General features: G+C 51.4%; 1 protein-coding gene across 1 annotated transcript in view; it reads left to right on the top strand.

Moving 5' to 3' along the window:
* Positions 1 to 19,422, top strand: part of PPFIBP2 (PPFIA binding protein 2) — a 117,741-nt gene extending 98,319 nt beyond the window's left edge. Inside the window, exons 15-27 of the mRNA XM_060018439.1 lie at positions 1,328 to 1,466; positions 2,648 to 2,680; positions 3,110 to 3,251; positions 3,923 to 4,051; positions 11,019 to 11,169; positions 11,448 to 11,559; positions 11,767 to 11,855; positions 12,168 to 12,290; positions 13,495 to 13,620; positions 14,286 to 14,474; positions 15,456 to 15,632; positions 17,796 to 17,861; positions 19,019 to 19,422. Coding sequence (XP_059874422.1) covers positions 1,328 to 1,466; positions 2,648 to 2,680; positions 3,110 to 3,251; positions 3,923 to 4,051; positions 11,019 to 11,169; positions 11,448 to 11,559; positions 11,767 to 11,855; positions 12,168 to 12,290; positions 13,495 to 13,620; positions 14,286 to 14,474; positions 15,456 to 15,632; positions 17,796 to 17,861; positions 19,019 to 19,087 — 1,545 coding nt within the window. The 3' untranslated portion in view covers positions 19,088 to 19,422. The remainder of the gene's footprint in view (positions 1 to 1,327; positions 1,467 to 2,647; positions 2,681 to 3,109; positions 3,252 to 3,922; positions 4,052 to 11,018; positions 11,170 to 11,447; positions 11,560 to 11,766; positions 11,856 to 12,167; positions 12,291 to 13,494; positions 13,621 to 14,285; positions 14,475 to 15,455; positions 15,633 to 17,795; positions 17,862 to 19,018) is intronic.
* Positions 19,423 to 23,506: the final 4,084 nt, after the last annotated feature.

Raw genomic sequence — 23,506 nt, forward strand, 5'->3', positions numbered from 1 at the left:
CGGAAAGATCCCACATGGCACGGAGCAACTAAGCCCATGTGCCACAGCTACTGCAGCCCGTGTGCCTAGAGCCCGTGCTCCGCAACAAAGAGAGGCCACCGCAACGAGAAGCCCATGCACCGCAACAAAGAGTAGCCCTCGCTCGTGGCAACTAGAGAAAGCCTGCACACAGCAATGAAGACCCAACACAGCCAAATAAATAAATAGATTTATAATAAAAAAAGATGTTACTATCACTGAAGTGTCCCATTACTTTACTGACTTGTCAGTTCTGAAATCGGTTTTGTCTTTCTTCTTTTCTACTTCTGGGTCCGGTTAAGTGATCCACAGTTGATTACCTTGGTAACGTTGCTTTGATTTCTCTTTTCTTTTCACTCAAATGCATTCTGCTGTGTTTCCCTCAAGTTTGTGGATGTAGGGCGGCCCATTAAATCCTTCTTGACCAAACAAGCGCCATTCTTCTTCCCCTTTAAATCAACTTGTTTCTTTGCGACCCTTTCTGTGGCTGGGGTCCGAGCACGGGGCCCACCGCACTGGGGCTGAACCTCATGCAGACTGTGGTCCGAAGTTCCTGGGGAGCTCCGTGCTGGCATGTAGCCCTCTGGCCCGCTTCTGCTCACACCTCCCGAGTGTGTGCTTACCGTCTTGCTTCACCTTAACCTGCTATTTTTCAAAATAACTATCATCGTAATATATAAGTAATAGATAATATTATATATTCTAAACGTACAATAAAGCAATAGGTATAGCTTTTTTTGTGTGTGTGGGGTACGCGGGCCTCTCACTGTTGTGGCCTCTCCCGTTGTGGAGCACAGGCTCCGGACGCGCAGGCTCAGCGTCCATGGCTCACGGGCCCAGCCGCTCTGCAGCATGTGGGATCTTCCCGGACCGGGGCACGAACCCGTGTCCCCTGCATCGGCAGGTGGACTCTCAACCACTGCGCCACCAGGGAAGCCCATAGGTATAGCTTTTATTGGAATTCTGGTCTGTGTATTCAAAGCGCTTGAAGGGTAGTTCACAGCTGTTGATTCCTTGAGCCTCTGAGCGCGAGGCCAAATGGCAAAGGCTTCCCTTTCTGCTTGGACTCGGCTGCAGTCAGCCCTGGATGTGGGCTCAACTCTGTCCCCATCTCACTGTGTGGCTTTGGGCAAGTTTCTTTCTTTCTCAGAGCTCTGATCCCATTTCCTGGCCTGGAATAAATAATCTTTTTGAGGGGTCTTCGAGTCGGCCTAAGTTTAAAAATGGCTCTTAGAGAACGGGGAGTTGTTCCTGCATCCAGAGATTTCCTAGCTGGGTTTGAGGCTCTCTCTCCCTCTCCTTCCAATAGGACGGCCCTTTCCTGGTGGAGCACAAGTACCCCACGTTACCTGGGAAGCTTTCAGGAGCCACGCCCAACGGAGAGGCTGCCGGATCTTCTCCCACTGCCTCCCCACATGACCCTGCAGGGAGCGGCCTGCTGAGGCTGAGTGAGTGTCCAGGCGCCAGGCCTGGCGGGCTCTGGAGCCTCGGCCTTGGCATTTCCACTGTTGCACGAGGTCCCTGCACCCCCCGGCCATAGCCCACAATTGGAGAATGGGGGTGGGCACGGGTGGCTGGGACAAGTCCTACCTCAGGGTGGTCCCACGTCCAGAGGTGATTGCTGTCTGTCTGGGCACAAGGTTTCCTGCCAGAAACACGTCAGAGCCCAAGAGAACCAGGATGTGTACCCACCTTCTTTCCACCTGCAATTACTCTACCCCCATTGCCCCTCCTCCTGTCTTCCTTCTCTCTCCACCTGCTCCTGGCCTTCCCGTCATTCCTCTTTCCCTCCCGCTTAGACACCCCCGTCCCCCCTCCCCCCTCCCCGGCCCTGCCCCTTCCTCCTCTGTTCTCCTGATCTCTTTCCTGTCTCCGCCTTCCTCTCTGCAGCCTCCCTATTACCCATAGAATGATATCATGTGCTCTTCCGAGGGAGAGCGTTTCCTTAGAGAAGTGGGATCAGTGGCCACTGGGCAAGGCTGTCAGTCCCCAGGTATCCTTCTGGTGCTTAGCATCTGAAAGGGAGGTCTCTGCACAGTAGGCTGTATCGCCCCAATAGCAGCAGCAGATCAGAGGGGCCCAGAGAGGAACATTCTGGTCCCGACAGAGCCGTCCCTCCCCCTGACTCTTCCTCCCTGGCGGAGGAGGGCTCGGCTTCCCCACTAAGGGTTGGCTTCTGCCCTTGGCCAGTCCTGCCTTTGGCTGCAGGAACTCCAGATGAGTATGTCCTAGCGACACTCAGACTGGACTTCCTGCAGCTTCGGACCATTCTCGTCTGATCTAAGTGAGCTCTGGCACCCACATAGGAGCAGTGGGCGGCCCGGTGTATTCAGTCCCCGCTGCCCCCCGCCCCTCCCCGCACGTGGATGCCTCACCGGCCAGGAAGCGACACCAGGAGCATTCAGTCCCCTCACATAGGGCTGCCTCTCGCCGCCGTGACCCTGTAGGTCAGGCTCAGTCACCATTCACCTCCATCCTTCCTCGTGGGATTAGTTTTCTTTCTGTTTGAGTTTTTCCCTCTTGCTTGATGACTCTTGTTTATTTCTTTGCTTCCCTATAACTCTGTTGGGCTGGACTTTGGCCTCTCTTGCTTCTTCGTGTGGCTTCTCTGCTTCTTGGTTGGCTGGAGATCGTGGCCGGAGTGTCAGTGCCCCCGTGCTAGGTACTGTACCCTTCCAGGTGAGGTGGGGAGCGAGATTCCCTTATTTCCCTCCGGTGACACCCTCCCTTTCCTGAACATTCAGCCACGTCCCCCTCCTGCTTGTATTCCTGCATCTCCCTGGGGGAAAAGAGAGGAAGCTCCTTGCTGGAGTTACCCTGCAAGTTTTGGGACCCCGAACTCTTAGGATTTGAAGACATTCGCTCACCCAGATTTGAAACCTTAAGCTCGCTAACTCCCCAGAGAGAAAACCTGGAGTGTGCCTGAGCCCCTGCTGGTCTCTGAGATCTTGCTGTAAAGCTCTGTCCTAAAGGCAGAGCGGGGCAGACTTCCTGACTCCCACTGAAGGGCTGGCCCAGGCTCAGGGAAAAGGTTTACAGAGGTCACGTTCCTTCTTGTCATTCACATGTCATTCCATTCTTTCAATCTCAGGAGACACAGAAAGTGGTTGGGATGACACTGCTGTGGTCAATGACCTCTCACCCACGTCCTCGGGCACTGAGTCCAGCCCCCAGTCTCCCATGACACCAGATGGTAAACGGAGCCCCAAAGGCATCAAGAAATTCTGGGGAAAGTAAGTCAGTGATGACCGTAATTATATTGCTTGGAATTAATATTGTCCCCGAGTGGGCAAAACACCTCCATAACCCCCTGTATAATTAGATGCCGGAACAGCAGTGAGTACAGAGTGGTTATGTGTAGAGGAGACCTTGAATCACTTTTTAGGGCCCAGAGAAGGAGAACTATGAAAGGAGCCCATTAAATACAGCCGGTTGCCTTACGTGTCATTCACTTTAGGCATCCCTCCGTCCCACAGACCCTAAGCACATCCTCTGAAGCTTACATATGTGCTTTGGAGAGGTACATGGGTGAGACCAGTTTCTTCCTCTGCAGGACTCAGTCTGTGTCTTAAGAAATCTTTGAGGACAGAAAGATGAGTCCTTTCTGGCCCTGCTGACTGAGTCTGTGAAATGAGACAGAAACGGGGGCCTCCTCTCAGGCAGCAACCTGCACTTTGACCCCCGGGGAGAGGGGTCCAATCCCAGAGGCAGGGTTAGAATTGAGGCTGGGTCTGGCCAAGGAGCTGTCACAGGTCTTGATGCTGGACCTCTGGGGAAGCACCGGGAGGCAGGGGTTCCATCCCAGAGCCCCGTTATGGCTCGTGAGGCCCTGTGTGGGAGGCGTGCACTGACTACAGGCTTTCAGCCTGCCCTCTGACGTCTCCACGGATTCCTCTCCACACAGAATCCGAAGAACTCAGTCAGGAAATTTCAACACCGATGCCCCAGGGGTGGCCGAGTTTCGACGAGGTGGATTCCGGGCAACTGCAGGGCCAAGACTCTCTAGGACCAGAGACCCCAAGGGTCAGAAAAGGTAAGGCTCCCTCCAGTCCATCTCCAAGGAACTGTGTAAAATCCTGGCTACGCTGGAGTGGGAAGGGGGGCTGGATGCCCCAGAGCCTCCAGAGGTGGAAGGCAGGACCCCCTAGTGCAGAGCTTCTCGACCTTTCCCCTTTGACATGTGTGGACGTTGCTCACGCTTATTTATAGGTGCACGGAGGTAAAGGCAGAGGCTGCCTGTAGCCAGAGGTGCTGGGGCGGGAGGTGGCGCTCCGGCCCCCCTGAGAACCCCAGCAGCTCTGCACATCTGCAGTCCACTCTGGGCAGGGCCTTGGCGTGATAGGTTGAGAGGCTCCGCTGCAGCCATTCAGAGCACAGATGCTGGAGTCAGAGACCTGGGTTGGAATCTCTGCTTAACCACTTCCTGGCAGTGAGCCCTAAACCAGGTTCTGTAACTTCTCTATACCTCAGTTTTCTGATCTCTGAAGTGGGACGGGGGCGGGGGGGGGGGTGTCAAAAACAAGTATTTGTGAAAGTTCTTGTGAGGATTATGTGAGCTTCTGCACATCTAACCCTGGTATCAGCTGTCTGCCATTCAAGCGTCACCTTCCCCTGGGAGACTGGGGAGAGAACACCTGCCTCTGGGGCGGGGTCCCCTCCTTCCACACAGACCTCTACAGAAGGGTGCCGGGGTGCCAGTCTGCCCTTATCCCTCATGACACACTGTACCACACCTTCCTGAAGGCTTAACTGGAGGGAGTTGTAAAGGGATCAAAATGGGAAGTTTTGCATGACTGTTCCCATCACGCCCTAATGAAAAAGCATCAGTAATGAAACTTTCCCAGAGATCGCCCTGGTGGACCCCCTCCAGTCACCAGCTTTACCCCCCTTCCTCAGATCTCCCTGCTCTGAGAAGAGTGCCTCCCTTCCGACTTGCCCAAGTGAATCTTTACTCCTACGTCTCAGGGAAACCCTTTTCTGCACCCTCTGCTCCCATCAGATGATCCCCACGATACATTGTCTCCAGCAGAATATCTCCTAAAGTCTGAGTTGCTCAGCCAAGGTCAGGCTTCTGGGGGCCTCCCTCAGGATTGGACTGTGACATTTTAAATCTAACCAAACAGTGAACAGTTTAACCCTCTTAAATTTCATCCCCCTAAGACTGCCATATACCAGTGCCAAGTGCAGGTAATTACTGAGTAAGATGTGCACCACTCACGTGTTAATTCTAGAAACCATACAGTCTAGATCCCAGTGAAGGGGGAAGAATGCTTCCCTGGTGCAGCGTATCGTTCACAGACCTGACCCCCGCCAAAGAAGGGAGTACACACGGATGCACCCCGCTTCCCCACTCAGCTCCCCTCAGGCCCCTAGGCTTGGCCGGGAGCTCCCAGGCACACACTCAGGACCTTTGGCGAGCATCCCCAGATCCATCCTCCAGGTGCCTTACAGAGAAACCTGAGGATGCGTAGCCGCCTGGTTCTGCTCCTCCAGGATCGTGGAGTGGTGTTTACGCTTCTAGTCGCAAAAAATGCTCAGTAAACGTTAGCTTTTAGAGGCTAGAGAATCTAAGCACATGGTCTGAGAAGGCAGAGACCAACTCGGAGACATGAGAAAATGAGCCAAAGGAAGCATATGCATGTAGTCTATGAAAAGAGAATTCTCATCTGCTTGGCAGTCTTCTGGCCTCAGGCTGAGTGTTTCTGATGGTTCTGAGATGAAGAAATAAAGCCACCAGAGCTTGAGTGATGGATTTTTGTTCCACTTCTGGCTTTTCTTTAGGAATGGTTTTTTTTTTTTTTTTTTTTTTGCGGTACACGGGCCTCTCACTGTTGTGGCCCCTCCCGTTGCGGAGTACAGGCTCCGGACGCGCAGGCTCAGTGGCCACGGCTCACGGGCCCAGCCGCTCCGCGGCATGTGGGATCCTCCCGGACCGGGGCACGAACCCGCGTCCCCTGCATCGGCAGGTGGACTCTCAACCACTGCGCCACCAGGGAAGCCCTAGGAATGATTCTTGAAGGGGGAATCACTGGTCAGGGTGTAAAACTTTTCTAAGACCCTCAGGTATTTTTCCTTAGGGCCCATCCACCATCTTAGAAGTCCCTTTGGTATGGGGCAACCAGTGTAGGGAACCTTCTCTGCCGAAGGCGAAACTGCAGTTCAGCCACAGGGTTGCTTTGTTTGGGTGTCTTTGTGCTTTGTAAACAGTAGCAATGGATGACAAGGAGAATGGGAATGAAGGCCTGACGAGACTCTATGTTTATCACCACTCTGCTTACGGTAACAAAAATGAGTTTGCTGGTGGGAAGGAAAGGCTTTTATTACTCTTAAACAGAAATGTGATCTAATTATATGCTAATGTCCTCTGGTATTTATAGTGTGTAGATATTTAGGTATAGCCTTAAAAAAATTTTGTCACCAACATTCCTATAGGAAGTCTGTTGTTACTGAAAATCTCCAGCCCCAATCCGTTTTTTCCAGTGAAACAGTTGTTTTTTAATATAACACTTGATAATGACATTTCATAGGAACTCTCTCTCAGGTTATAAGAGTAAATTTGTTTATTTTCTCCCCATTTTGCAGATTTACGTTCTAGTCGGCCCTGCTGTGCAGCGAGTGCTTGTTGCACCTACAGCCTTGTCAGCATTGTTATTGCAGCTTTTGTTTAAAGTTCTAGTTTTATAGACCTCCAAAAATTACATTTTTATTATTTAGTTTACATGTTTGTTATCTTATTTCTTCTTTTGTGAACTGTGTGCATTTTTGCCCATTTTTATTTAGTTATTAATATCTTTTATTTAATATCTTTCTTATAGATTTCTATCTGTTCTCTACATATTAAGATACTAAGCCACATCTAAAAGTTGTAACAAATTATTTTTTAGGTTTGTTGCAGAATTTTACTTGGATATATGAAATTTTCAGGTTTGTGTATAATGAAGTTCATCAACTTTTCCTTTGTGATTTCTTTCATTATTTTGTTTTAAAATTTTTTGCTGATTGTTTAAAAAACTGGTTTTAAACCATGAGTTTAAAAAAGTGATTTTTTAAAACTTTACAAGTTATCTATTTGGGGATTTATTTTGGTGTGTGGTGAGAGAGGTTTTTTTCCCCCAAGAGAAAGCAGAGTGTAATGTTGAAGTCTTGAAAGCCACATGGCCGGATCCCATCCTTGTGGAGGCGTTTTCTGAGTTTGTCTACAGCGTGTATTGCCCTTAGGGACTCTAGCTTATGAGGGGTCTCTGATCAGACTGCTTCCCTGCTTCAGGCCCCATTTTACTGCCTTTCTCCCATATTCACTGTCAGTGTCAGGTTTATCATGAATGTAAGGAAGCTTAAGCTTCAACGTCAGTTACTTGCCTAGACCCCTTCCGTGGTCCAGAGAGGGTCCAACCGATGTATTGACAAGGCCGTGTGTTTTGAAATATTTTCATAAGTAAGATATTTTAAACAGTTTTAAGACTGCTGACTCTTTTCCAACTTACCCTTGGTCTAATATCTTTGCCTGATATCAGACGATGCTGGAATACCCATGGGCATTTTTGGGATCTGGCTATGGGGAGGTTGAGTTGGGGATCCATTTAGTTTGGGTTTAATGGGATTATGTTTATGTGGCTTGCAGTCACTTCATGTCTGGTTTACTTAGGTTTAGTTAATTAGCTGTCCTACTATAAAAATGGCTTCCAACGTGCCAGTGTGCCCAGCATTACTGATACAAAGATGCAAAGTCAGAGATCTTGTACCAAAATGAACTTGTCCTCTGGCATTTGGTTTCAGAAGTATGGGGTAGTGGAAAAAGAACGAACATTTGAAATTTGCAAAACCAGAAGCCAGTCTGTGGAAATTCTTTCCAATCATCAGATTTGCCAAATCCTCAGCAGGAGATTCGGTTCTCTCAGATGCTTAGTCAAAACAGGAGTCCTCCCTTTTCAGAAATGCACTTACTAAGGAAATATATACACACAGTTGTAAGTGTACCCTGTGTTCTCCGCCTACCATGGGAATGGCCTATTTGATAAATCTCACATCATTTTAACTGCAATTTGGAGGGATGTTTTGGAACATGTCAATAAAACAAGTGGTTTGGCTGTATATGAAAGGTACTTTCTCTGTCATCTCTAAATTACTTAATAGCATGCTCAGCTGTGGCCCTGGAAAAGCGTATGGGAGACCCTGGCACTGACAGAACCCCAGGAGTTAGGGAAGCCGGGTCTGCTACTGTAGGAGCAGCACAGGCTTAGGAGAGCAGAGACCGCTCACAAAGGGGGAAATGGGAAGACGATCGAGGGTAGAGGAGCATCAGAGCTCTAGGGTGTTATGAAAAGGTCTACAGGACAGAGGCTTTCAAATTACAGTCTCAAAAACACGTATTTCCCCTCGGAACTGAAATATCCCTCTGATACATAGAATATTTGTTTCTTTCCAATTCCCAGAAACCAGAAAATAAATGAAATTGAAAACTAATAGGATATGAAATAAAGGTGATAAAATGAGCATTGAAATTGAGAAACTATTCTGATAATTTAAAAACAAAATCCCAGATCAAACCAAAAGCAATAATTCACTAAGACCAACAGATAAATTCCAAACAAAAATAGTAAATAGGTTCCTAGAGTGTTGTTCATATAAACTGAATTATATGAACACATTGGCAAAAGATGAAAATTTCTTGCTGATTTTACATGATATACTGACATTGACCAAGATGATGTTGCCTAATATGCAACAGCCACAAGGACATTAAGTAAATGTTATCAATTCAAAGAATAGAATATTTAAGATTAGCACTAAAAACCTTGAACGCTGTGGAATTTTACAGCTCGCATCTAAAAGACAATTGATAGAGGTTTTCCTAAATTTGATGATTCAAAAAATGTATTTGACAATACCATTTATAAGTTGTGAAGCTAAAACTTAAAAAAACTATCAAAATAAAAGAATATTGGTCAGTCATGCTAGAAGAAAGATGGAAAGCTTCTCACAGAAAATATAGCCCCACCCCATCCACTCATTCAAACAACTGCAGATCGGGTTTCCACCGGTTGAATCCGTGGGTGCAGAACCCGCAAATACAGAGGGCTGAGTGAACTATGCCATTTTATATAAGGGACTTGAGCATCCCTGGATTTTGGTGTCTCCGGGGATCCCGGAACTAACCCCCTGGCAGATACAGAGGGACATCTGTTATAGAGTTGTTGACATATGATAAAGAATACGCACCCCTAACGTGAAGGTAAAGTACTATAGAGGTATAGCTAGGAGTTAATTAATAAAAATATTATTTTTCTGGATTTCATGATCTTTTTCAGTTGGATTAGGTTTGTAATTTTGTGTGATTTGTTTTCTTATTCTAAATAGTCATTTTGTTCCTAATCCCATATTCAAACTGTGTACTTTTCTTAGCGCGGCCCCCAAATTTTATAAGTTCCAGTTTTCACGAAGCCTGGATCTGCACCTATTCATGATTCATTAAAACCCAGGCTCCAGGCTGAGTGACCAGCACCTGCTCTAAGGTACACATCATCTCCAGCACTTGTTCTTAGAATGGTGCTTTATGGTCATCCTGGCCCTTTAAGGAACACCCACCCTCACTTTAAGAAAATTTTTGATGCCTCATCTAGGCATTAAAAAAAAATTTTTTTTAACCATTTTAGGAATACCTTCTTGGAAGGAATCTTTTAGAATAGCTAGTCTTCTATATTCCACGAATCCTCCTTTAAAAAATGAATATAGGGCTTCCCTGGTGGTGCAATGGTTGAGAGTCCGCCTGCCGATGCAGGGGACACGGGTTCGTGCCCCGGTCCGGGAAGATCCCATGTGCCACGGAGTGCCTGGGCCCGTGAGCCATGGCGGCTGAGCCTGCGCGTCCGGAGCCTGTGCTCCGCAATGGGAGAGGCCACAACAGTGAGAGGCCCGCGTACCGGGGAAAAAAAAAAAAAAGAATATAAAATTGCTTTGTCAACCTCCATGCCCCCCCTGCCCCCAAGAGTCAACTGGGATTTTGAGTGTACCATTACCTTTACACTTTAAATGAAACTGATGTCTTTAAGAACTGATGGCTTTGTAATACCCAGGCTTCCTGTCGAGGAACATGATCTAGCTCTTCATTTATTCATGTCTTTTTTTATGCTGCTTAGTTGTGTGTCATAGTTACCACCTCCCCCCATCCCCACACACGGTTACACAGGACCCACACATTCCTTATAGACAGATCCCAGACATTTCATAATTTTGGTTGCTGTGAGTGGATTATTTGAACAAAAATGTTAGTATCTGTGCATTGACGGTATATAGAAGATTGTTGATTTGTGTGTGTCATAAACATTAGCAGTGTATTTATAACCAGCCACCTTCCTGAGTTCTCTTGGGTTTTCTAGGTGGGCAATCATATCATTTGAAAAGAATGGCTTTCTTTTATTTCTGCCTTTCTAATAGCTATATTTTTGTCTCTTCTTAAATTTGCTGCAACTCTCAGACTAGTGTTACTAATGTGATAAAAAATACTGTCTTTTATTAACTTTAATGTGAATGCCCCTAGTGTTTCATTAGTAAATAAGGCATTAACTGTTGTTGATTGGAGGAAGGTTTTCTGTTTTTTTTTTCTTAATGTTAGATACGCTTTTCCTAGTTTTCTAAGCATTTTCCTGAACACGGTATTAAGCCCTGTGTAAAACACGATTCAGGTGTGGATCTTCATCCAAATGGGCTTTGGCTCGCGTGCATGTGCATGTGGACTGATAGCACACGTGAGCACACCTTCCTGAGGAGCATATAACTGCCCCAAGCTCCCGGCAGCTGCAGACCTGAGATTCAGACCAGGGGTTATCCCGGGAAACTCTAGAGTCTACCTCCGATGAGTGCATTGTCGTGGGATTTTGTTCAACTGGATCCCACGATGGGGGTTTTTGTTTAAACCTAGTCCCTTTTTGTGAGGCGCTGTTATGCTCAGCTGGAGCCCAGGCTCTCCCAATAACTGGGTCGTGCTGTTTCCTGCTTCCCAGTGATGCCAATGGCCCCTTCGCCCAGTGGAGCACAGAGCGTGTGTGTGCATGGCTGGAGGACTTTGGCCTGGCTCAGTACGTGATCTTTGCCAGGCAGTGGGTGACGTCTGGCCACACGTTACTGACAGCTACCCCTCAGGACATGGAAAAGGTAAGGGCTGAGCCCTGGGCTAGGGGGCTCCCATCTCTCCCCAAACCAGCGCACAGGGACGTGAGGCCCCCCACTCCTCCACTGCCCACCCACGCCCACACACAGGAGAGTTGACAAAGGAGGGCGAGATTCTGTCACTTCAGGTTGATCCCAGGGCGCTGGGCAGAGGTCCGCTTCCATGCTCCACCCAGGTGGAGTACCTCCACCGAGACACAGCATCCTCTGAGAGCCAGGCTGCCTGCTGAGATTTCACATCTGTCTTCATCTTTCACTTTCAGGAGCTGGGAATTAAGCACCCTCTTCATAGGAAAAAGCTGATTTTAGCAGTGAAAGCTATCAACACCAAGCAGGAGGAGAAGTCTGCACTACTGGACCACATCTGGGTGACACGTAAGGACAGGCATATGTGTGTTATGTTTCTGGCAGCCCCCTGGGAATGTGTGCCTCAAAGACAGCTGTGTCCTTGGGACAGGCAGACGGATTACTAAACTTTAGGGGAAATATAGCTGGAACTCAGAATGATAATGTGCTGCTGCCTTTTTTTTTTGGCATCCACAGTCTTCCATTTTCACAAATTTCACTTCCCTGTTTCTGTAGGTTGGCTTGATGATATTGGCTTACCCCAGTACAAAGACCAGTTTCACGAATCCAGAGTCGACGGGCGAATGCTGCAGTACCTGACTGTGGTGAGGATCCTTCCTCCAGTGTTTCAGTTGTCCCTGTGAACACCCAACTCAACTCAGGTGTCCCCATGGCGGTATTTAAACTTGATTCCACACCTCCCTCATATCCCTCGGGTCTAAAACAGTGTCGTTCGTCACATAAGAGGTCCCAATTAGCAGAGTACGAACCATTGCTCCAAGGACAGCTGTTACGTGTCCACATGCATTCCTGACGTGTAGTAGACCACTTGTCTGTGTATGGTCTGGGAAGGAGCCTCGGTGGGTGGGTGTCACTTTGGAAGCTCTGGTTCATCAACCAAAACTTTACTTTTCCAGAATGATCTACTTTTCCTAAAAGTCACCAGCCAACTACATCATCTCAGCATCAAATGTGCCATTCACGTGCTGCATGTCAACAAGTTCAACCCTCACTGCCTGCACCGGCGGCCAGCTAATGAGGTGAGCGCAGGACGCTGTATCTGTCCAGGTAGCCCTGAGCCGGGACACCTGTAAGATCGGGTGTGAGAAAACCAGAATGACATGGTCATAAAGTGGCTGCATTTTGGCCCATGGTGCTGCGGATTCTTCCCTTTACTAGGGCTTCATGGTGTCCCAACACGCCTGTGGCCTGAACTCTGCGTCCCACAGCAGCCACTAGCCCTCCAACTCCTCCCTCCTTTTGGGAGACATATGCTATGGGCTGGAGGGCGGTAGCAGCAAGTCTTTCAAAGCCATCATAGTGATTCAAGGAGATGAGGAAATGGAGCAAAGGGGAGGGAAGGGCGAGACAAAATGGAAAGACGGTGTCAAAGTAGGCAGAGGAGAGAAGAAGAGGAACCCATAAGTAACCAGACATTTCAGAACAGATCTCCCTACTCGTTGGTAGAAAATTAACTGACCTCCAGGCCCAGGCGCACAGGGAATCCATGATCAGGTTTTGCTAGAGAAGAAATGGTGGAGGTAAACACAGCAACCCGAATCCTGGGGAATTCCCTGATAATGTTTCAGGAACCTCGGAGTTCTGGGTGGGCCCCAAAGCTACAGGATTGTCAGTCACACCCCGTCTCCTATGTTCATGGGAGCCAAGACTAACCCTGCTGTAAGAGTAACTCAGCTTTCCAGGGGATTAAAAATTCATCTCTCTACTCTCCGTCCCCTCTTTTCTCCCTGTCGCACAAACACATTTTGAACCTTCTATATGTTAGGCACACTGCTGGGCATTTTGAAGACCCAGGTGCCACTTGAGGGTCCTCAGGTATAAGTATCTTAACATGTGTTCTCCCAAAACATTTGGCCACACCAGTGAGATCTCGATTCTATAAAACACTCAGCTCGTAACTGACAGTCCTCTTTAAAGTTCTGTTGAATCGCTGAATGAATAACTCCATGCTCTCGTGTATTAGTCCCAAAGTAACCAGAGTCAGGGAGTAACGGGATTCTGGAATCAGATATCTCAGTGCAGAAGTGCAAGTTCAATGAGAGCTTTATTTCTTGGAAACTGGGCGGGCTCTCAGGCAGCTGGCCTGGAGGCCTGGCTCTGTAGGCGTAAGGATTGTTTTCGGCAAGGCGTTCGGGGCCGGCTTACTCACAGGGACTGGCTCCACAGAGGACCCTGGTAGGACCTGTAGGCCTAACTTCTCCACTCTCCTTCTCTCTCTTACAGAGTAACCTTTCTCCTTCAGAAGTTGTGCAGTGGTCCAACCACAGGGTGATGGAATGGTTGCGGTCCGTGGACCTGGCGGAATATGCGCCCAACCTTCGTGGGAGTGGTGTCCACGGAGGTCTCATTGTGAGTGGCTCTTTGGGCTGGTCCACCTGCCTCGGGGACACCTGGGGTATTCAGAAACTGATGTCTTAAGGGCTAGACAGGCATCCCAGTAAGAAATGTTGATACTTCAGCTGAACCCCTTGCATAAACTGAAGTCTCAAAGTAGAATTTGATCATTTGTGGCTGAGAATTAATAGATTTCATGCAAACAAGATGGCTTCTGGAAAGACTTCCCGAGCCACAGACCCAGAGGACTCCAGGAAAAAGGGGCTGCATGAGAACCGCCTGTTAACCAGGCAGCTCCAGCTGCTGCTGGAGGAACACAGGGCTTGGGAGGGCGGGGGAGGCCACCAAAATGTACCCTCCTGCTTGTCATGAGACGATCTGCCTCAGCACTTATCTGTCAAGTGGCAAAGCCAGCAGGGAAAGGAGGAAGGGGTGGCCCAGTTGTCCTCCAGATAGACCCTGGGAGACAGCCTTATCTAAGAGGGCACAGCTCTCTGCTGGTTGGCCACAGAGCCAGGCCCTGGGCCAGGGAGACAGAGGGGAGGGGGACACGGGACAAGTGGGTGAGCCTCAGCCCCTGCCCCGGGGCCACCCGGGCTCCTGGGGGCCTGGTTCTCAGTGTCATCACCTAGAGCCACCGGTGGTCGCCACTGGGTGGCTTGTCTGTGCTTTCTTCTTAGATCCTGGAGCCACGCTTCACTGGGGACACGCTGGCCATGCTTCTCAATATCCCCCCACAAAAGACACTCCTCAGGCGTCACCTGACCACCAAATTCAACGCCTTGATTGGCCCTGAGGCTGAGCAGGAGAAGCGAGAGAAAATGACTTTACCTGCTTACACGCCGCTGACCACCACAGCCAAAGTCCGGGTGAGTCGCCAGGCCCTTTCTGGGGTGGCCAAAGGGGCCTGCCTTCTGGCCCTTGAGTTGTGTAGCAGCTGACCCAGTGCCTGGAGCCAAACCCAAGTGGGCTGCCTGGACAAGGAGGCTCTCTTGGCTTCTGCCTTGGTTTCTACCTTCGGTTTGATTTTGTCACTTTTGTTAGCCTAGTTCCCAGCCACTCTTGAGTCCAAGGGTGCGCAGGTTTCTTTACACAGAAATGACATACAGGCAGCATGGGGTCCTCTCTCCTGACACTGCCTTGACTCGCCGTGCAAAGCAGACAGGCTCCCGAGTGTGGGTTCCCTTTGGTCAGACCCATCCGCATTCCACATGCCACGTGGGGTCCTGGTCTAAGCTGTCTTGCCAACATAAGGAGTGTCCCTGTGGGTAGCCAGCCGTGGCCACCTTGTGCTGTGGAGGTGGCCAGCACACAGCCATCCAGAGGTCCCGAGGTCATCCAAGCACCAGCGCCGCTCACTGGGGCTCTGAATCCCACAAAGCCCGTTCCACCTGCCTGAGCTGTCCTGCCAACTCAGGACAAAGCTGGAGCAGGGAGGAAGGGCCGCCTAGGGCTGTCCGTGTGGCTTCCCAAGGTGCTGTGAACAGAAGGCAGGGGGTGCTCCACGTGTGATACCAAGTCCTCTGAGCGCAGCCTCTGTACAGACTGTGGCAGCCTCTGGGAACCCCCAGTTCCCCCGGGGAATGTGAACATCACTAGTGGGACAGCAGGGCAGGAGCTTCAGGCATGGCATCCTGGAGGAGCAGCCCTACTTGCTCACGATGATTTATCTGTTGGCTTTTCCCCAGAAGGGCAATTGCTTACAGGAGCTCTATTTTGTTAAGAGTTTTTCTAGAAGCAGTTTGCCTTATTCCTTTCCTCGTCGGCCTGTCCTAAAATGCATCGTCAGTAGGAGCTGCACACTAGCTTGATCATCTCTTTCTCATAGTCTTGTATCTGCTGTGTTTTAGCCAAGGAAACTGGGATTTTCACATTTTGGAAACATAAGAAAAAAGAAGTTCGATGAATCGACAGACTACATTTGCCCAGTGGAGCCCAGCAACGGTGTCGGTGACAGTCACAGGGTCTGTATTGGCTACCAGGGCCTCAGCCCCCTCAATGCCCCTGAACTGGATGGACTGGACCAGGTGGGACAGATTAGCTGATGCCTTTGTCACCTGTACTGTCTGTGTGTGCCGAGAGCTCACAGTAACTCCGTGTGTGTCACCATGTAACTGCACCTCACCCCCTGTGTCTGTGCATGACTTGCAGAAAACCTTCCAGCCCTTGTGTACCCGTGGGCCAGTCTTTCTCCAAATCCTGAGGGTGGCCAGGTATGGCGCTGCACCTTTGCTAAGGGGCCAGCCTTGGGGACTCGGGAGGAAAGACATAAAGATGCTTGTAGGTTTTCAGTAAGTCTGAATGTCTACCTTCAGCACCAGTGGCAATACCTGAGCTTGGACACAGGTCCGGAGACCACGGACAGTCCCGAGGCTGAGCTCTCGGGCCCTTCGGCTGTGCCCCCGTTGAGGGCAATCCCAAGTGCCTTAGGCCTGTGACCACAGTTTGGGCTGGGGCTGAAGGGACAGCAGCAGGGACTTCTGCCCCAGTGACAGTGGAACTGTTGCGCCTTCCTTCGGAGGCGGTCGCTTCTTCCTGGTAATAAAACCTATATTTATGTAGAAAACAAACTGCACGGCATCTTTGATCTTGTCAAGGGAAGTGAGTTGGGCGCAGCTAGAGATGGAATGCTGCTCATCGCGCAGTTCGAGAGCCAGCGCTGCTGAGCTGCGTCAGGATTTGTGGGTGTCCTGGGTGAGGGGGCGGGAGCAAGGAGGGACCCCCATCCTTTGGAGGTCTGTGGTGTCGCTTTGGGCTCCACTGCCCGGTGTGAAGCCGGGAGGCACTTGGTGTCTCACGTCCTGACTGGAGGTCACATCTGTCGTGCAGACCCCGAAGTCGGTTTCCATTCCAGCGGGATGGGCCACCTAGTGAAGGGGGCGTGGGGAGACCAGGTGGCATTGCTGGAAAGGCCCTCTGTTCTTTCACGTGTTGTGCCGCTCCGCTGTGACTGACTGTGCTGGGCCCGTAACCCCGTGGGGGCCGGTCTGTGTTGGCAGAGCTGGAACAGACCTGTCCTCCTGATTTAGAGGCTGACTAACTGATAATGGGTCTTCCAGACGGGCCTGGCCTGGCCAAGGACAGGGGGAGGGACACACCTGCCAGTCTGGGCTCCTGCTCATGAGATCCCAGTTAGTCCCAGTGCAGCTTTTGGCTCTACTGGGTCCCCGGGCCTCGTCTGCAGAAGCGCGACGGCAGCACCATAACGGTCTGGCGGATGGGGCAGGGCCTCATGACCCCAATCTGAACGCTCTGATTCTGTCCCAGATGGAGGCGATGTGAAGATTTGCTTCTTAAACTACCATGAGTCTCAGGCCATGGCCTCCCGGCCTCCCCTGAAGTCCAGCCAGCAAGAGATAAGGGCACAGGCTTGCCAGCTGGCATGGCCGGAACCGCTGAATGACAGGTGCTCCCCGGGGCTGATACCTGGGCACTGCAGTTCAGAGCCACAGTCAGGGCGGGCTTTGTCCCTTGTTTCTTATCGTGTCCTGGTGGGAGAATCTCCGCACGTGCCTGCTTGCAAACGCCGCATGGAACTGTTATGTCACTAGTTCTCTGTGCAGCCTCGAGCAAGGCCTGTACCACTTTGTGGGCCCCAGTTTTCCCACCTATAAAATGATGGATTATACGCGATGCCCTCAAAGGGCAAATCTACAATGTCCAAATAGGTTTGGGGAAGAAGGAGCAGGCCAGCATTTACCTGAGAAGGAGAGGAGGCAGGCTGCTAGGAGTGAGGACGCCCTGGCAGCTCCCTGAGGATGCCTAGCTATGCCTATACTGGGGCATCAGTGTCTGGGGTCCTGCTGGTACCAGAAATCTGCAGTGTGTTCAGCACCCTGACGGCCTTCATCCCTGCCACTCTCTGCTCCTGGAAGGAGCTGGAGCACTGAACCTGTGCTAAAGGGCCGCTCTGACACGGCCCGTCTGTGCCCTGCTCCTGTGTCCCCTTAGTGCTGGCGCCGGGGTGGGGACAAAGGAGAGTGTGTGTGTGATGGTGTGGGACACTGGAGGCTCTGCCTTTCCCCAGGGACAGAAGCAGCATGTGCTCCACCCGTCACTGCTCAGGGCCTGGCCCACTCCTTGCCCGCTCGCCTGCGGAGCACGCCTGAGCAGGATAGGACTTGCATGCCACCTCTGCGAATCACGAGCTCAGTCCACACGTGCTGACCAGGCTGCTGCCCACTTTACAGGTGGCCCCTTCGGAAGGCACCCTGATGCAGATAGGGCTCCTCTCCCAAGACATTCACCGCCTCACGGTAGGACTCTGACCCTCTCTCCACAGTCGGACAGGTGCTGGGGATGCCCCGGGAGTTTGGGGGTGGTGCTGGTCAGCCCCCGGGCCTACTCCAGAGCCTGTGGCGTCAGGGCCTCTGCTGGCGGAGAGCAGATGGGGCCGGGGGCTGGGGCTGGAGCCTGAACCAGGCGAGACGGAAAGCAGCCCAGAGGCCTTCTCTGTTGGCCTGCTGCCAGCCTTGAGCTGAAACCAGCTAAGGTGTGCTAGGTCTCAGGCCCTCTTCCCAGGCCCAAGGCTGGTGAGGAAACCAAGATGCTCAGCAGCTCTGGGTCACCTGCCTCGTCAGCCCAAAGCCCAGGCCTCGCCCCTGGCTTGGTGGCCACTGCTCTGCTCTCTCCATCCATGAGACATATATTTCCTATCATGCCTCTGGCTTCATGGACACCACAGGCACGTGAGCACATCCTGGCATGTCCAGGGGGGACAAGCCATACCATATGAAGCAGCTTGGACCAGGGGAGAGGAGGCACTCTGGAGGGAGGCTGACCTGGTCCCTGTCTGGGACCTCGGGCAAGTCACTCTCTCTCCGAGCCCTGGCTTCCCTATCTGTCAAGCAGGGCTAATATCCTCCTTGCAAGGCTGCTAGGCAGCCCGGAGCTGGTGGTAAAAGGCCAGTCACAAAAAAGATTGACATTGTTGAGGCCCTGTGCCTTCCAGGGCCTCACAGTTCCTAGACAGCCCCAGCACTGAGCCCACCGGCCGCAGCGTCCAGCCCGTTGAGGCCTTTGCTGATGTACTGAGGCAGGTTATGAAGGCTGTATCCCAGGGCAAGATGGTCAAGGAGGGGGCGGGTCTCCCCAAATCCAAACAAGATCACTGTTTTCAATTTGTTTTTTTCTTGGCTCACACACTGAAATGAATTCACCCAGCCTTGCGCTTATCACCTCTATAGGCCTTTGGTGGCCTTCAAATAGCAACTTTACTTCCAAAGGTAGGAGCACTTTATTGTTGACAGTGTTGTCTATTCTGAGCCAACACGTGGGGTGCCTGGGACCCCATGAACGTACAGGGCACTGGAGTCAGGGCCACACCCAGTGCCCCGCTGCTTCCCACATCGTGGCCGCAGGGCAGCCTTGACCAAAACGCTGTTGAACAGTGCCTTCGGCCGTGTCCTTTCAGACCATGCTCAGCCAGGACCAGCTGCTGACCGACTCCCGCCTGGCCGCTCCCAGCTCTGAGGACTGGTGATGACTGTCTTATCGCTGGCAGCCCAGAGAGGCACGTGTGACGGCCTGAGTCTGCTTTGATGGGGAGCTGGCCCATGGCCACCCGTGGAGCCCAGGCTGGGCTGCAGGGCATCTCCAACATGGGTGCTGATGGGACAAAGCGGGGCTGTGGAACAGATGTCCAGGAGGTGGCCCACATGTCTTCAACTGTGCTGTGCTCTTCGTTACAGCTTTTATACCTTTTGTACTTTTATACGTGGACTGCAGACCACTTTTGTGGGGAGGGCGATGCGATGCCAGCACAGACCCAATGACGCACGCCATCCCTGGTGACAGCTGGGGGTTCTTACACCCAAGGGGAAGGGCTGTGAGTCATAAAAGCTTTGCTGGAAAAATAATTCTGAATGTTCTGAGCAGGGCGAAATGGTAGGAAGCCCCCTCCTGGGCTGCTTCCATACAGAAACGCGTATTGTATTTCCTTTCCCAGGAATCTGGCTGGAGTGACAGCAGGGAAGGAGTAACGGACTCCCTTCCCGCTGTCCTCAAGCCACCCTTGTCTGCAATGGTGTCTCAGGGCTGTGGGGCCTCCCAGCACCTGAGCACAGGCGTCTTCGAAGCCTTTCCCTTCTCAGCCTCAGAGGCAACTGTCTGATCAAACGGCAACCCCCTCTCCCAGCCACCCCGAGGAAGGCCCTCAGGCACCCACATCAGCGTTTCCACCGCAACACATCTCAGGTATGCCCCACCTCAGGGAGAGGGACCTGCACACGGACCCCACACAGTCCCCTCCCAACCAGCCTTCCCCCTTAGCGATGGTCCTTCTTCCTCCCTCTGGCCTCATCTCTAATTTCCATGGTGGGTCTCCTACTTGGTCCCTCACCCTTCCTTTCCAGTTAGTCCCCTCCAGGTGTTCTCCACCCCATCCCCAGAGGGACCTTCCCAAAGCACTGTTTCATCCTGTTCCCTGCTAAGAACTCAGTTCCACAACTACCACAGATTAGCGTTCAAAAGCCTGAGCTGAATCTTCGGCCTTCCACGCTCTAGCCTGTGCTCCTGCCTTTCCCTCCCCGTGGAATGTGCTTTTCTCCTAGTCTCTGTCACGAAGCTGAATCCTGCCTGCTGAGGTCCAGAACAGCCCCAGCCTCTTTCAGGAAGCCTTCGCTGGTGTTTGTTAGGGTTGGAGGTGTCTCTCTGTCCCACGGTGCTGACCTTGGGCCCGAGCACTTCCTGGCTCACCTTGAAGTAACGTGTCACCTTTCTCCCCTTCCACACCTATCCTCAACACAACCTCACCGAGCACCGCTATGGATGGGTTCCCGTACAGACAGGAGTAAGACCCAGTCCTAGCCCTCTGATGGCCCAGGAGATCCATGATGCTAAGTTCATCCGCTCATTCCCTCACATGTGCAGGTTGAGTACCTCCCATTCTGGGCTAAGGAGCACTGGGGCTACAGGCATGAATGTCAAGGTCCTTGCCTGAGGGTGGGGATGGTGCACTGTGGGAGTACAGATCTGTTTCAGACAAGAGTGTGCTGAACGATACAGATGCTCCAATAGGAGCGCCTACAGCCCCAAAGAGCAAACTGTCATTTTTAATGGAGGGCTGGGGACAAGGACTGAAAAGCCTCCAAGGAGAGGTGCTACTTGAATTTTGAAAGATGAATCCGCTTCCTCAAGTATGCCAGAGGGGAAAGGCACTCCAGGCAGAGGGACCTGAAACAACCCAGCACATCCAAGGAAGTACCCGAGGTCAATATGATGAGAGCAGAATTTCCTGACCTCTGCACTGCTGTCATTTGGGGTTGGGTAAGTCATTGTGCTCGGGGCTGTCCTTGGCCTCTTAGCAGCATCCTTGGCCTCTCCCTCTACCCTCTAGGTGCCAATAGCACCCCTCTAGTTGGGACAACCAAAAATGTCTCCCCACAAAATCACCTCTAGCTGAGAACCAGTGGGCCAGAGAATGGGGTCAGAGTGGGAGGCCCAAGGAAGGAAGAATCGGGTGAGGTCAGCTGGAGCCAGATCGAGAAAAAGGCTTTGTAAGCCAGGCTCCTGAAATTTATCTTGGGGACCCAGGGTGTCCGGATACGGACTAGTGAAAGCAGTGAGAGGTTTAAAGCAGGGGACAGGCACGGTTGTGATTGGTGTTTAAGAAAAACATCTGAGGGTAGGACCTTCGATGTGCAGTGCCCAGCATTGATTGCAGTGCCCAGCCTTTCTCTGAGTAGGAAACTCATTAGGATGAGCTCAACAGGTGGACAGACGAAGGCTAAGCTGCCGCCTCCCCCCGTCCACCTGAGAGACGTCCTGTGTTAGGCCACCCCATGGGCACTACACAGCTGTACTTCACAGAATTCTCTCAAGCCATGTTCCTTTCTCTCTCCTGTATCCCTTTGCCCCACCCTCCGACGCACATACACGTGTGTAAGAAATCCTGTGACACCAGTTTTTGCAAAAAGGGAACACCTTGGAGTTAAACTCAGGTTTGAAGCCCAGCCCTGCCGCCTAATGGCTGAATGACCTGGGGATAGTAATTTCATCTCTAAGCCTCAGTTTCCACATCTGTAACTTGGAGAACAAAATCCCCACAGAATTTCTGGTTCATTATCAGAATTATATAAAATGAAGAGCGGGTGGGGAGAGCAGCCAAGATGGCAGAGTAAAAAGACCCAGAGCTCACCTCCTCTCAGGAGCACCCCAAAATCACAACTATCTGCAGAACAACCATCAATGAAAAAGACTGGAACCTACCAGAAAGGATCTTCTACAGCTAAAGACAGAAAGAAGGAACCACAACAAAACAGGTAGGAAGGGTGGGCTTGCAACATAATCAACTCCCATTTACACCCCCCCCCACCCCTGCTGAGGTGGGCAACTGAGGTGGGCAACCCGCAAACTGGAGAATAATTATATTACAGAGATTCTCCCACAGGAGCAAGAGCTCTGAGCCCATCAGGCTACCAAGCCCGGGGGTCTAGCACTGGGAAGATGAGCCCCACCAGAGCAATTGTTTTTGAAGGCCAGTGGGGCTTAATTGCAGGAGCCCCCTAGGACCAGGGGAAACAGAGACTCCACTCAAAGGGCACACAGCAAAAGTAATTTGGTAAGAGCTTGGGCCAGACCTACCTGCTGGTCTAGAAGGGGCTCCTAGGGGGTGGGGGCGGTCCACCTGGGGGACAGACACTGGTGGCAGCCATACTGGGGAGCATTCAGGAGGGTGAACATGGCTGATGTTGGCAGCTGACATCCTGGCTCATTAGCTCTAAGCCAGGCCCCACCCAACAGCCTACTGGTGACAACGCCTGGGATACCTCAGGCCAAACTAACTAGGTGGGGACACAGCCTCACCCAGCAGCAGACAGGCTGCCTACAGACTAAAGAGCCCACAGCTGCCTCTGGGCTCACTACTGCTAGACACAGTGCTGCCCACCAGAGGGCCAAGACCCAGCTCCACTCACCACTGGACAGGCACGGGCCCCTCCTACGAGGAAGCCTGCACAAACCTCTAGATCAGCCTCAACCACCAGGCAGCAGACACCTGAAGCAGGAAAACTGGTTCCCCAACGCAGGCCAGACCCTACCCTGGGACCAGCTGGGCCCTGCCCACTAGCAGACCCATGTAACCTTCAGGACACACAAGACCCCATATCCAACTGTGTCAGGAACTGGTGCCCCTTCCACACATAAGCTCTGGGGTCCCTGGGCACTGCAGCTAGACCCCAGGAAACAGCTCTGCCTGCCAGTATCTGGCACTAACCCCAGCATCTGGCTTCACCTGCCAGTGGGTGGGCAGCAGCCCCAGAGTCTTTGGGACTCTGACTCACCCACCAGTGAGCCACCGCTAGCCCCAGAGGCCCCTAGGGTTTCACAACCAACCAGACTAGGGCTCAACCAAGCCTCCCAGACTGCCTACATGGTCAGTCTACCACAACAGAAGGACCCACACAGCCCTCTTAGGGGGGAACCCTAGAGCATATGGCTTGGGTGACAAGAGGGATGTGCACTGCTGGGACGCATAGGATGCCTCCTGCAGAGGGCCACTTCTCCAAGGTTGAGAAACATAACTTACCACATACATAAAAATACAAACAGCAACATAGACAAAATGAGGCAGTAGAGGAAGTCACCACTGCTGAACAGAAAAAAGGGAAAAGAATGAAAAGAGGATAGGATGTGCACTGCTGGGACAACATCAAGTGCACTAATATTTGCATTATAGGGGTTCCAAAAGGAGAAGAGAGAAAGGGTTTGAGAAAACATTTGAAGAGATAATAGCTGAAAACCTCCCTAACCTGGGAAAGGAAACAGTCACCCAAGTCCAGGAAGTGCAGAGTCCCATACAGGATTAACCCACAGAGAAACACACCAAGACACGAAGCAAAATGACAAAAATGAAAGCTAACTAAAAGCACCAAGGGAAAAGCAACAAATAACATATGAAGGA

This window comes from Delphinus delphis, chromosome 8 (assembly GCF_949987515.2).
Source record: "Delphinus delphis chromosome 8, mDelDel1.2, whole genome shotgun sequence".
NCBI lineage: Eukaryota > Metazoa > Chordata > Mammalia > Artiodactyla > Delphinidae > Delphinus > Delphinus delphis.